The 12510-nt window shown below is 37.2% G+C and overlaps 1 protein-coding gene across 1 annotated transcript in view; it reads right to left on the bottom strand.

Moving 5' to 3' along the window:
* The window catches only part of LOC100990811 (fucose-1-phosphate guanylyltransferase), a 345681-nt gene that overhangs the window by 99316 nt on the left and 233855 nt on the right, over positions 1-12510 (bottom strand). Inside the window, exons 20-22 of the mRNA XM_055117300.3 lie at positions 4813-4865; positions 4395-4447; positions 1298-1430 (exon numbers count right to left, since the gene is read on the bottom strand). Coding sequence (XP_054973275.1) covers positions 1298-1430; positions 4395-4447; positions 4813-4865 — 239 coding nt within the window. The remainder of the gene's footprint in view (positions 1-1297; positions 1431-4394; positions 4448-4812; positions 4866-12510) is intronic.

The raw sequence follows: 12510 nt of genomic DNA on the forward strand, positions 1-12510 counted from the left end.
CTTTCTTATGAAAAAACACCACAGTACATCTAAAATTATAATCAATTTTCTGTATATCCATCAATCTTATCAGGATGCACACTCTAAGAAGTGGAGAGAAGGAAGGACATCAGAACAAGACCTTACAAATGGCAATGTTGGTACAGCTCAAAATAGAGTCCACACATCCACACTATAATAAGGGCTAAGTCTAATTTAAAACTATAGAAAATATGTAGAGAAAAATTAGGACAATTACATCATCATTACGCTTAACAAACTGTGCACAGAGCACATAACCTGTGAAAAGCACTCTGCTATGCAGGGTGTAATTAAAAGACCATATGGTAGCTTGGGGAAAAAAAACTCCAAAATAGAGTATGAGATGAGATGTGGCTACCTCTCTGTACATGAGTACTCATAAATATTTTGATCTTGGTCAAGACTTTTAACTTGTTAAAAGGGATGTTTAAGTAACATCTCTTTTGACTTTATCCTTCTTATATATTGTTGTAGGGTGGTCATTAGGAGATTACAATATAATCATTTAAAATTACTTATGATTACATTTGACAACTACTTTACAAGTGTGCTAAGTTTTAGGGATGCAAAGTCCTTAAGGAGATTTGTCTAGTGTGACAAGATATGAAAGCAATCCAAATGCAATTGAGAGATAGATGCAAATGAAGTTTACTTTAAACCTAAAATATGTGTATATTGTACCTGTGATTAGATTCCTCACCTTCACTTTCTACACATGAGCAGAGCATAATGTGTATCATCAATGAAAGCCAGACTCACTGCATGCCCCATTTTTAGAATATATCCATATATATATATATATGCATATAATACAAAAACGTTAGGAAAACCCATCTTCTTTTTTATGATGTGAGATAAGCAGGGAGCAGCCTTAACAGGTTATTTCTGTGTTACTACTTTCTTATCCCTATATACATGTTACAAGGGCAATTCTAAAATCTCACCTCAAAAAATAAATATCACATTGTCCACCTTATTTGCTCTCACATGCCACATGATCATAGTTATTTGCTTGTTTTATTAACAATCAATAAATCAAGTCCCAAACTTTAATAAAATATACCTGCATTTCTGTGTGTCTGGGTCTGAAATCACAGGTAAGTCATTAAATTTTCTGGGTTGGGCACACACCTTAAAACAATTTAAGATTGTTTGCTTACCTCCTCTTTTGCCATCTCACTGAGACTAATCATTTTGTGAAAAAAAATTTTCTTGAAGTTATAAAAATCCAGTGAACTCTGTAAAACAGGAAAACTTCAATTGCAGTGTGTCTTACCTGGCTTGAGATGAGCGAATGGAATTTCGCCGGTGAGAATTTCCCACAGACACAGAGCATAGCTGAAGACATCTGCTTTGATGGTGTACCGAGTGCACTGCGTGAACACCTCAGGAGCCATCCAACGGAGGTTCTGCACATCAAGAAACATCCACAAGCCATTTACCAAGTGTTTGGTTCTTCCACTGCAGAGTAGCATTCTTCTTAGTGAGAATTTGCTGTGTTCTCCCGATGCTCTCAAAAGGCATATATATAAATTAACATCCATACATATTGCCCTCAGTGTGTGCAATAAACATGTTTATACATACACAGTGTGTTTACTGTGGTTTTTCAGTTCCTCAAAGGGCATTTTTTAATCATTGGAAGATCATAAAGTTCATAATTCTTCCTAAAACATCACACAAGTAATTAATCATCAAGTAAGTCTGCCTCTTATACTATGAGAAGCAGCATTATTTTTTAAAATCTATAAACATCTTTCTCCCTTAGAAGCCTTACAAGGTTCAGAATAGCCAACCATGGATTCATCCAGGGACCCTATGTCTCCCTGGGAGTGAATCACACACTGTGGGAGGCACCTCCTTCAAGTCTTCAGGTTGTAATTTAGGAAGTTACTAAATTAGGCCCATAAATAGTGTGCTCATGGCTGAGGAGAGAAATGGCTCCTGAGGAGTGCCCAGAATATTCCTATGAAGTAGATTTATCACTGGCTGGATCAGGTCTGTCTTACTTTCTCTGCCCAGATGTGCTATTTATGAATGCTGTTTGTGCAATATTCCAGAAAGGAAGCCCATAAAATATTACAAGTCCCTCCATACAAAGTTCTAGCCTCTGTTTCGATGACATTATTTACATTCTTTTCATTTGTGATTTCACATTTTTCAGTTAAAAAAAAATAGTTTCCATTCTGGGATGCAAATGCATAAATTTGGTTGATTTCTAGTTTAGGGTGCAGAACACTGGATTTAGAGTTAGGAGATGAAAATTCTAGTTCTGGCTCTACCACTTACTGAACAGCTCTGGGTAGCTGTTCAGTATGTCATGTTTCCTGGACCTCAGATTCCTCAAGGACAAAACAGAGGAGCCACACCCTCCCAGTTCTAAATCCCCATTGCACCTTATTTCATTAATAAACTTTGCTAAACACTTTTAAATGTCCATTGAAGGAAACCATTATTCTTTTATCACTCTTACCAAAATCTTGTGTGTAGTGTTGGTTGCTAATTCTTTGGAAATGTCCACCTTATTTTGAAACCATGCATAGTTACAGCTTTCCAATAATATCTTTATTCTTATTATGGTGCTCATATGCAATTCTTCTACATGAGCTTCCACATTCCAAAGAGTCTCCATTTTTATAGCAGATTATACATTGTGTCACAACATTGTATATGTGGGAGCAGGTACACAGTATGCCCGTTTTTGCACAGAGGGGTCATAGACTGATTAGATAACATACATAAAGCCACATAACTAATGAGAAACAAAACAGCTTTCAAAATAAATTTCAAATTAACTCTCTTATTCTAGCAGCATAGTCTTTAAGCACAGCACTAATTTATTTATTAGCACTAATTTATTTATTTATTAGTGCTGTGCTTAAAGACTATGCGGCTAGAATAAGAGAGTTAATATTATTTGCTGTTGGTTAAATTCAATTTAATTACATTCAACAAAAGCTTATTTAGTTGGAGAGTCTCAACTAACTGCTTTTTAGAATTATGTGGGGGAATTTTTAAAAGATGCAGGGACTCAAGATCAATCTTAGGCCAATAAAATCATAATTTCTGGGGATCAGATTCAGGCACTATGCTTAAAAAAAGTTTCTAAACTTATTTTAATGTGCACCTAGGCTTGAGGACCACTAATTTAGTTGCCTCTATGTCCCATGTCTGGGATGAGCTTTGTGTCCTGCCAAAAGATCACTTATTGTTCCCACCTCCCTTACCTCATAAACTGCCACTTTCCTCCTTGCTCACCTCACTCCAGCCATGTTAGTTTGAACACACCAAGAATTCTCCTGCCCCAGGACCTCTGCACTTACTATTGCCCCCACCTGCATAGCTCTCCCCCCATGTAGATTACTCCCATGTCAGGCCTCTTATTAAATGTTAACGTTTTCCTTCATCCTATCTAAATGACAACCTCATCACTCTCCATTCATTTACTCTGCTTTTATTTTTCTTCATAACACTCATCACGTCCTGAGATATATTTTGTTAATTTGTCCAGTATTTATCCCCTTCCGGTAGAATATTAGCTCCATAGGAATGAGAACTTAGTTGATGATGCAAAAAATGAACAAGAAGAGAGGACTGGAGTTAGAAGCCTATTGTGATACTAGTCCAGAAAAGAAATGATGAGAATCTGAACTGAAGCAGCAGGAAGTGAGAGGTTTAAGAGGTTAAGATGAACTTAAAGAAAAGAAAGAGACATCCAGAAAAAGTGACTGAGTGTAAGTAGAAGCAGGAAAGGGAAAGAATGAAAAATTACTCCAGGCTTAGGTAATTAGTTATCACAAGTAGTCCAGAAAGAGAAGTCTACTTTTTTTCAGGGGGAGGGATTGGGGAGAGTGAAGGAGAGGGCAGGTAATGAATTTAATTGCAGACGTTTTGAGTACAATTATCCTTGCTTCAGTTATTATAATTTATATTTTACTTAAACATTAATACTTGGATATACTTCTTATTACATTACAATGTTAAAATGGAGAACGATGAATAGTTAATAGATGCTGATGAACTACTAATTTTATTGTGAGTTCCCTATTAAATGTTTACTTTACTATAAGTAGTTAGGTGATCTAAATATGAAAAGATCCATGCCCACAACATTCTTTTCAGTTACATTTGAAACATATTCTGTATTATTTTATCCATAATGTTTTCCAAATATATATCTTATCTATTTCTCTAGTAGAGCCTTGAGATAGTTATTTTGACAGCTTACTAAAAATAAAAACATAAGCCATTATCCCGACACTGAGACAATGACATTTCTTCCAATTAAAACTGCTCTCATCTTACGTCCTCTCATGCTGAGTTTACACATTTTAATTGGTTTATAATTATAGGAAACACAAGCAGCAGCAAACCCCAGGTTGTTTTGTCATGTTGTCTTCGTCCAGAGACTGTAGAAATCTTGATTCTGAGGGAAAGAGAAAATAAATCACGTCAAAGGAAATATCTTAAAACCAAGGTAAAAGATCACAGTTAAAATTTTGAAACCTCAAGAGACTTCTGTCTTATTCAAATTCTCACTTCCCTTCTCTTGGCTGGAGATAATAAAGAAGAAAAACTAGAAATAAATGACAGAGTTTCAAAATGTAGGGTCATTGAAATTTGAATGATTTAGGGTAGGATAGCTGTCAGTGTTCAGGGTAGGATAGCTGTCAGTGTTCAGGGTAGTATAGCTGTCAGTTTTCAGTGTTCAGTTTCACGGTACAATATCAGGCACCATATTGTACCAGCTAGGAACAAAGAAAAAAAGGATGCCATTTTGGGGTATCTCACCTCCAAAATCTGCCACCACAGCATGACCATCCTCATAGAGAAGAATATTGTGACTGTAAAAAAAAAAAAAAAAAAAAGTAGACATTGAGTAAGCTTTGCTATGTCCTAATCTAATTGGCCCCTCAAAGAAGAGGACCATAGACATCATTTGTTTGCCCTAGAGAATAAATGGGCCCCAAAAGGCTAAATCAAAATTTTTTAGTTTTGCTGATTCAAAACAGCTATTTATAAAATGTAATCATTTTTATACTTCATCTAATGTTGAATGTATAAAGAATTCCTACTTTAGACAAACCCTCTAAACTTGTCAAAAAGACCCATCAGCTGAAGATCAGTTTTTCAGCTCCTTGAGGCTCATTTGCTAACACAATTGTGGTTACAAGGAAAGAGTGAAAAGCATCATGGGCGTATTAGAGTCAGAGCAAGAGAACCAGCTTGCTGGAACCCTAGGCACAAGGACAGTTCAAGAAAAGTCCTGAAATGAATGTAGCAAAAGGATTCTCTATGGAAAATGCCATGATCAATACATTCTAGATACAATCTCAGCACAAAGGAGTGTTTTGAGATCTGTGAAATGATGCCAACTAAACCATTTTTTAAGGTTTTGAGGAGAATAGCATAAAGGTCACCAAAGTCCTCCTTCAACCAAGAATTCAAGTTAGATTAAGAAGAGTGTCAGAGTAGATCTTAAATGTTCTCACAACACACACAAAAAGGTAGCCATATGAGGTGGATAGATATGTTAATTAGCCTGATTATGGTAATCATTTCACAATGTATACATATGTCACATCACCTTGTGCCTCATACGTATAACTTTTATTTGTTAATTAAACCTCAATAAGGGCAGAAAAAAGAGTGTCCTTTTTAAGAAGTAAATCAAAGCTGAGATAGTCCAAAGAGAGCTTACTCTTCCCCAGAATTAGTAAATTTAATTGTGGACTATTTTACAGACATGCATATGATAGTCCAAGATTGTCTTTGAATGCTTCTTACCATATGTCTTTGATGCCCATTTTACATTTGGCTTGTAAATGAGTCATTTCAGTATTAGGAGATTGCCACTGGATTTTTTTAGTGCATATGGGCTATATTATATTTATTTTATAATAAATTACATAATGTTCCTTTACCCTTAACTATTTTGCTTCATGGTCAAAACAAGAAAAATGCCACTATTTCTTAATCTTGAGTGAGTCCAATATGATATTGAATCACTTTATATAATTGCTTTCCTGCCTTGACTTGACCTTTATAAAAAAGTTACTTTTGAACTTCTCTTGTAATTGCTACTGATTTTATCTTTGGAGCATAAATAATCTTCTTTTAAATTACAGAAAATCTAAAATATGTTAAAATCATTTTTCTTGCAGTAGCACAGTGTAGAAGTATTCCAGGATGTCAAACAAAACAGGGACCTCCAAGATGATGTCTTTAACCACAAATTACTAATTAATACACATGATGAGAATCAGACTGTCCTGTCAGAGAACTCTACAGCACCAGGAGCTCTCTGGAAGTTCAAATGCAATAAGAAAACTGCATCTACACGCTGTACTACTAGATAGAGTGGGTTAAGAAAGGGATTAGCTTTGAAGTGGGTTTTGAAGAACAGTCAGTTAGTAAGTGTATAAATATGTGCTGAGACTTTATCATGTACCAGGAAAATTTCTTTGTACTGGGATATAGTGGTGAACAAGACAGGCAAAGACTGAATTTATACGGTAGTGTAAAGGAGATGAGGCTGGAAGAGACAAAGGGGAAATGAATTCTAGATTGGGGAAAGATCTTGGCAAAGGGCAAGAGTTGGGAGTGTGTGTAGTATGCAATAGAAATTATACTAAAAATGTACTTACTAAATCAGAGAGTGCATGCTAAAAAATAATGAGGGAATATTTGGGTGAAAGTGGTGTTGAATTGCTAGGGAATTTGAAATTAGAGAACAATTCTGGACTTGATGCAGGATGTCAGAAGGCACTAGTACAGGTTTTTATGCATATATTTTAATGCTCTGAAATCACAGACTGGTTATTTCCAAATAATTTTAGAATGCAATTACCAAATGACTAAAGTGCGAAGGTAGAGTAGAAAAAAGAAAGCAGTAGAGTGGATCCATCAAAATATCTGAGAGCAGTTTATATCTGGGAGCCTATCTGGGAGCAGTTTAAATATTAGAGACTAAAAGACAACAACAACAACAACAACAAAAACAAAGATAACCTCCAAAATTCTAGCTTTGTCTTCTAACTACAAAGCAATAATATACACAGTGAGAAAGAGCCATATAACCAGAAAACCTGGCAACTTTTGTGAATAACCTAGTGGCTTAGTTGGGAGTCTGTGGAACTTGAGTCAGAGTTATGCTTGGCAAGATTAGACCCACCTGATAAACAACTATAACATTTATCACATTGAGGTCACATTCAAAATGAACTCTTATAAAAAAACAGTAACAAGTCAAACAAAACAAAGGATGCAGTGACAGTTTAGGAACACAGGACAACGAGAGTTCATAGCAATAATGGGTCTAAATGTCAAAAGGATGCTGTGAAAGTGACTTTGCAGAATGAGAGCAACTTAGCAAGTGCTAGAATAAAGTGAAAGTTTCTATTCACTTCAAGATAGACTTGGATTTGTCCACTCCTTCTCTAACCACTCAGTAATAATGAAAACTAAATTGTAATACCATCTCTAAGATTCTTTCACTCATTTTTTCCATTTTGAAGTAAGCCGTGCTTCCTACATGGAGTGAAGTTTATGAAGGGGGGCAGGCAGGGTTGAAGCTGACAGAACCTGTGCTAATCAGTCACAGTGACAGCTTCAGTGGGCATCACACCCAGAGTCAAAGCCTTTAAAATCAGGGAGGTTGTGTGAAGGGTCAGCAATGTCAGGTTTGAGGATACCAGGGAAGGAGAAGAGCTTGGAGCTGAAGCTAGCTAGGACAACAGAAGTGGTACAATTATTATTAAAGGTAAGTTCAAGAGTTTATTACTGAGAGATGTCGTGAACTACAAGTCCGCAGCAGTGTAAAGATTGTGGGAATGTGGGAGCAGTGACAGAGATGGTGGCAGTGCAGAGAGAAGGGAGTAAAATTGAGTGAGGGTCTCCTGTGAGCAGGCACTGGTGTTTTCAACATTTTTCCATTCCTCATGGAGCCACTATGGAGATGGTATTAGCATACCTATTTTACAGATGGATAATTGAGGCTAAAGAGGTGAAATCAGTGTCCTGTATCATAGCTGGGAAGAGGTAGAGCCAGTATTCAGTCTCCAAAACTTTCCTGTTTTAGGAGAAGCTGACTCTCACACCAACCATACCCAAAGGATGATGCAGGACTGCTATAATTAGATGTCTGGAAAGAAATTCCAGAAATCTTGTTTGGGTGAAGTCAGGCCTACCAGCTAGTGCCCAAAATACCTGTTTTCAATATGTTACTGTAAGGTAATGAGACTGAAATCAATAAGCTAACTAGAAATAAACCCAATATACCTCTGTTCCACCAAGGTAAAGCAGGCAAAGACTAACTTTCCTCCCTTCAAGAGATTGGATGCTATGTCATAGGCTCTTTAAAGAAATGTAGGTTAAGGAAGCATAATCACTGCAAACAAGGAAAGTGCAATTTGACCTGGGAAGTAAGCCAGGCACATGAAGAGTGTCAACACCAGGGAGACAATCATCAGGATCAGAAGAGAGAAGGGTGATGGGAATTCTCAGACTTCTTTTCCTTCAAAAGACCACCCAAGAGGTTTATTTACATCCATTTGCTCTTCTATAAAATCTTGAGAGAAAGGCAGTCTTCTGTTATATATGATATTGCAGAGCATATTCATGAGCATTATAACATTCGTGGAAACAGCCCCATGAGTCAGATCCTTCTGATTTGAATCTGACAAATCAGCAAAATTTGATTTGATTTGACAGATAAGCAAACCTGTCAGTTGAGCTAGCGCCTTAGCCCTTACCTTTGAGGTCAAGGAAAATGGTTAACTTATACTATACTTATACTATAATATACAAACATGTACACATAAGCTGTGCATATGCATGTGCGCGCACACACACATACACAGACTTGCATCTTAAATTCTCCAGAAGCATCTTCAAGAGTGAAGAGTCACTGAGGAATGCTTTTTAGATAACAGCGAGTTTGGTAAAGACCATTAAAGGAATTTAAGTAGATAAAAGTCAACTAGTCCTTTATGCTTAGAGTAATTTTTAGCATTTCTGCATTTAACATTTTGATTTCATCTAAATAAGTGTGATTTCTATACTCCATGCTGTTTGCTAACTTGCAATTTTGTTGCGTCAAGTGAGGCTTAAGTTCAGAAGCAAGTTCAAGAGCATGCCCAGCCAACCTTGCAGTGTCAGCAGCTCAGAAGGCTTTATTGCTCCTTTTGATCACCCTGCTTTATAGGAGATATGATATGCTAGAAGCGCATTTACTAATCTGGAGATCTGAACAAATCTCTACATTTTACTGTAATGTATCTCTTTTCATCTCTTGCTCCTTAGTCTCCTCGGCTCCTTGCCCCAGATGTTAGGACTTGGGCTGAAGTTCTAGCTCAACCAATTACTGACTTAGTTTACTATCTCTGCTGCGAAGGCTAAGTTCTGTGCTAGAAATTGCAGTGTATGCCTTCAGAAAGACAGTGTGGTCTGATTGGGAATGAAATGCAAACTGAAAGAAAGATCTAGGTACATAATCTAAAATTTAAAGTGGTTTTCATTCTGAGATACCTAGAAAATAATATAGTGAATGTAAGAATTTATTATAAAAAAGATCATTAACCAAGTAGAAAAAAATAGTCTTAAGAAATATGAGGAACAGGAGGTACTACATAGAAAGAGGATGTATAGTCAGAAGACTGCTTAATACCTAGTTTTTGCTATTACTAGTCCTGTGATTTTGGCCAAATTATAATACTTTAACTTTTTGAGACTCTTTTTCTCATCTTCAAAAATTGTAAGAGGAATGAAGAAAATGAAAAAGAGATAGATGGAATTTGGCAAATTCTGAACTGCTAAATAAGTATTAGCTATTATTAATACACATAATACCTAGCTTACAGCATGTCTGTACAACTTAAGTGCAAATGCACTTTTGTAAACAATAAAGCTGTATACATTAGGTATTAAGTAATGAATCTTGGAAGCAAAGTGACTTTCTGACTCAAAACTCACAATAGAGACAGACTTTACTGTGGAATATTTCAAGTCACTCTTAGTCCTAGAGAGTCTCTTCTCCTTCCACTCTTATTGTCTATTTCTCCAAAACTATTTCTGCTTTGATTGAATGATGGCGTTTCACTTAAAGGAATCTTTGTTCCCCTGACTGCACTGATACCACAGTATTTGGATTTGGCTCTAGCTTTGTCTTTTACCATGAAGCAAATGACTTGAGTCAATTGTTTATGTAACAGAAGTGAGTATTTATCTCTTTGAAGTGTCTGTCTTTCACAGATTACTCCACAATAATGTTATTTTAACCTTAACAATGCATGCACTTAGTGGAATACAAAATATAACTGCGGGCAAGATTTACTTCATCTGAATAAGCGATGTGAATAGAATCCATGCTCTGACCTTCAGTTCTTTCTTCCTCAGTAACACGGTTCACATTCAGACATGAATAAGCTGTTTGCAAAGTGGTGTGTGCATATGTGTGTGTGTTGTGTTTAAATCTTATGTTTTCTCCAGATTTCTTTTAACCAAAAGTGAATGGAAGTTAAATTCTGCTGGTTCCTTTCTACAAAAGAAAATTTTCCCCAACCTCAGAATTGAATTAATTTAATGAAGTCATTATGTAAGGATCATGAGTCTTTTCATTTTAATTGCCTGTATTGAAAATTTACCTAAAGTGCTCGAATGATTCATAATCAGTTGGTTATGCACTGTAGTCCAATACTAATTGTCACCATTAATCAGACTGGCCTGATTATTAGACCACTTTCCAATTCTGATTTTCTTCCAGAGCTGGACTGAAGTTCATGGTGGCCTTAGAAGGATCAAGGTGACTTGCTACTTTCACTCCACTACCATTAGGAGTTCTTTAAAGTCACTTAAAAATTCATAAATATTAATTCATTTTTTCTGAATTACAGAGCCATGTAATTGCCTATGTCAGTTGTTACTAACAAAAACTAGTGTAAGGGCACCATGGCCAACCTCTCAGCGTCCTTATTTGAAGAGATGACAGCCCCCAGAAGTGTAGGCTTAATAACACAACTGCAATGCTTCCCAGGCTTCCTATAAGCCACTGTTTTCTGATGTATCCCTGAAGGTGATTAACTCACATGATTAAAGACACATGGCTGTGAGCATGCCTGGAAGCATTCCAAGGGTTAAATCAGTGGAAGCAATTAGGCTTCATTTTCAATCTCATCACACTGTGAAAGTCATTAGTTTACAAACACATCTGCCTGACAGGCAATCATTCAAACCTGATGCTAAGGAGTCCTGGTCTTCCGATCTGCTGGCTGCCATATTTTGCCCTTAGAGCTATGTGATGGCTCAGAACTCTCTTCCTGCCACAGACCTTTCTGGGGAGTCTTACCTTGGTGACCTTCAGCATAGGCAACTACATTTTTCTCTTCTCTTGAGTCTTCCTTGAAAACCCCTCATGAACTTTTGGCAGCTGCCACTGCCAAACTCAATGGGATACCTGAACATAAGACTCCCATACACTGAACTGATTCCAATTTGTTTCAAGGAGCTGATTAGACCCTTGAGGTGCAATTCACATCCACTTACTTTGGATCTTTGTACCCTTTCCTAAAAAACTCTTCCAAGTCATCTAGATCAGCTCCTTGTAGTTGCAAATATAGTCTCATATACTTCCTATTTTGGTCTTTTTCTATTTGATTCTATCTATCTACCTACCTACTTATCTAATCTCTGCTTCTTACATAGCTAGGTAACAACTGTTGATCATAAAGTCATTATCTTCTTGAGGATAACTGCTGGAGGTCCTGGTTTTGAGCCCCAGGATAACAGAGACAGTACGTTTGGGCTCAGGGAGATTAGCTCCTTATTCATGTATATTATGTGGTAACTGGACTGTCAGGAACTACCTGAGGCTGTTTCACAATTTGGGCTGCAGATAGAAACATAATAACAATTGTACAGTAACATGAGATATCGCATACTTTAAGTTCATGGCCAAATAAAGCCTCACCCGACATTCTGTTTTTACAGAGACAGGGTCTCACTCTGCTGCCCAGGCTGGAGTGCTGGAGTGCAGTGGTGTGATCACAGCTCACTGTAACCTCGAACTCCTGGGCTCAAGCAATCCTCCCACCTCAGCCTCCTGAGTAGCAAGGACTACAGGCACACACCACCATGTTTGGCTAATTTTTGAACATTTTGCAGAAATGAGGTCTCAATACGTTACCCAGGCTGGTCTTGAACTCCTGCCCTCATGCAATCCCTCTCTCCTTGGCCTCTCAGGGCACTGGGATTACAGGCATGAGCCCCTGCTTCAGGCCACTTCATCCTACATTCTTGACACCTCCGTATACCTTGGGGCCTAACATAAACTACTTCAGGACTCCTACCATGTCCAGAAGAATTTTCTTCAAGATAAATGAAGCCTATGGAAGTCTGTTTTTTAGACGTTATTTTATCAGGGCACTCCCCTCCTTACCAAAGGCCAGAGAACCTCAAATGTAGACTTCCCCATTAATCCCTTTGAAGGCAGTT

This window comes from Pan paniscus, chromosome 1, assembly GCF_029289425.2.
Source record: "Pan paniscus chromosome 1, NHGRI_mPanPan1-v2.0_pri, whole genome shotgun sequence".
Classification (NCBI taxonomy): domain Eukaryota; kingdom Metazoa; phylum Chordata; class Mammalia; order Primates; family Hominidae; genus Pan; species Pan paniscus.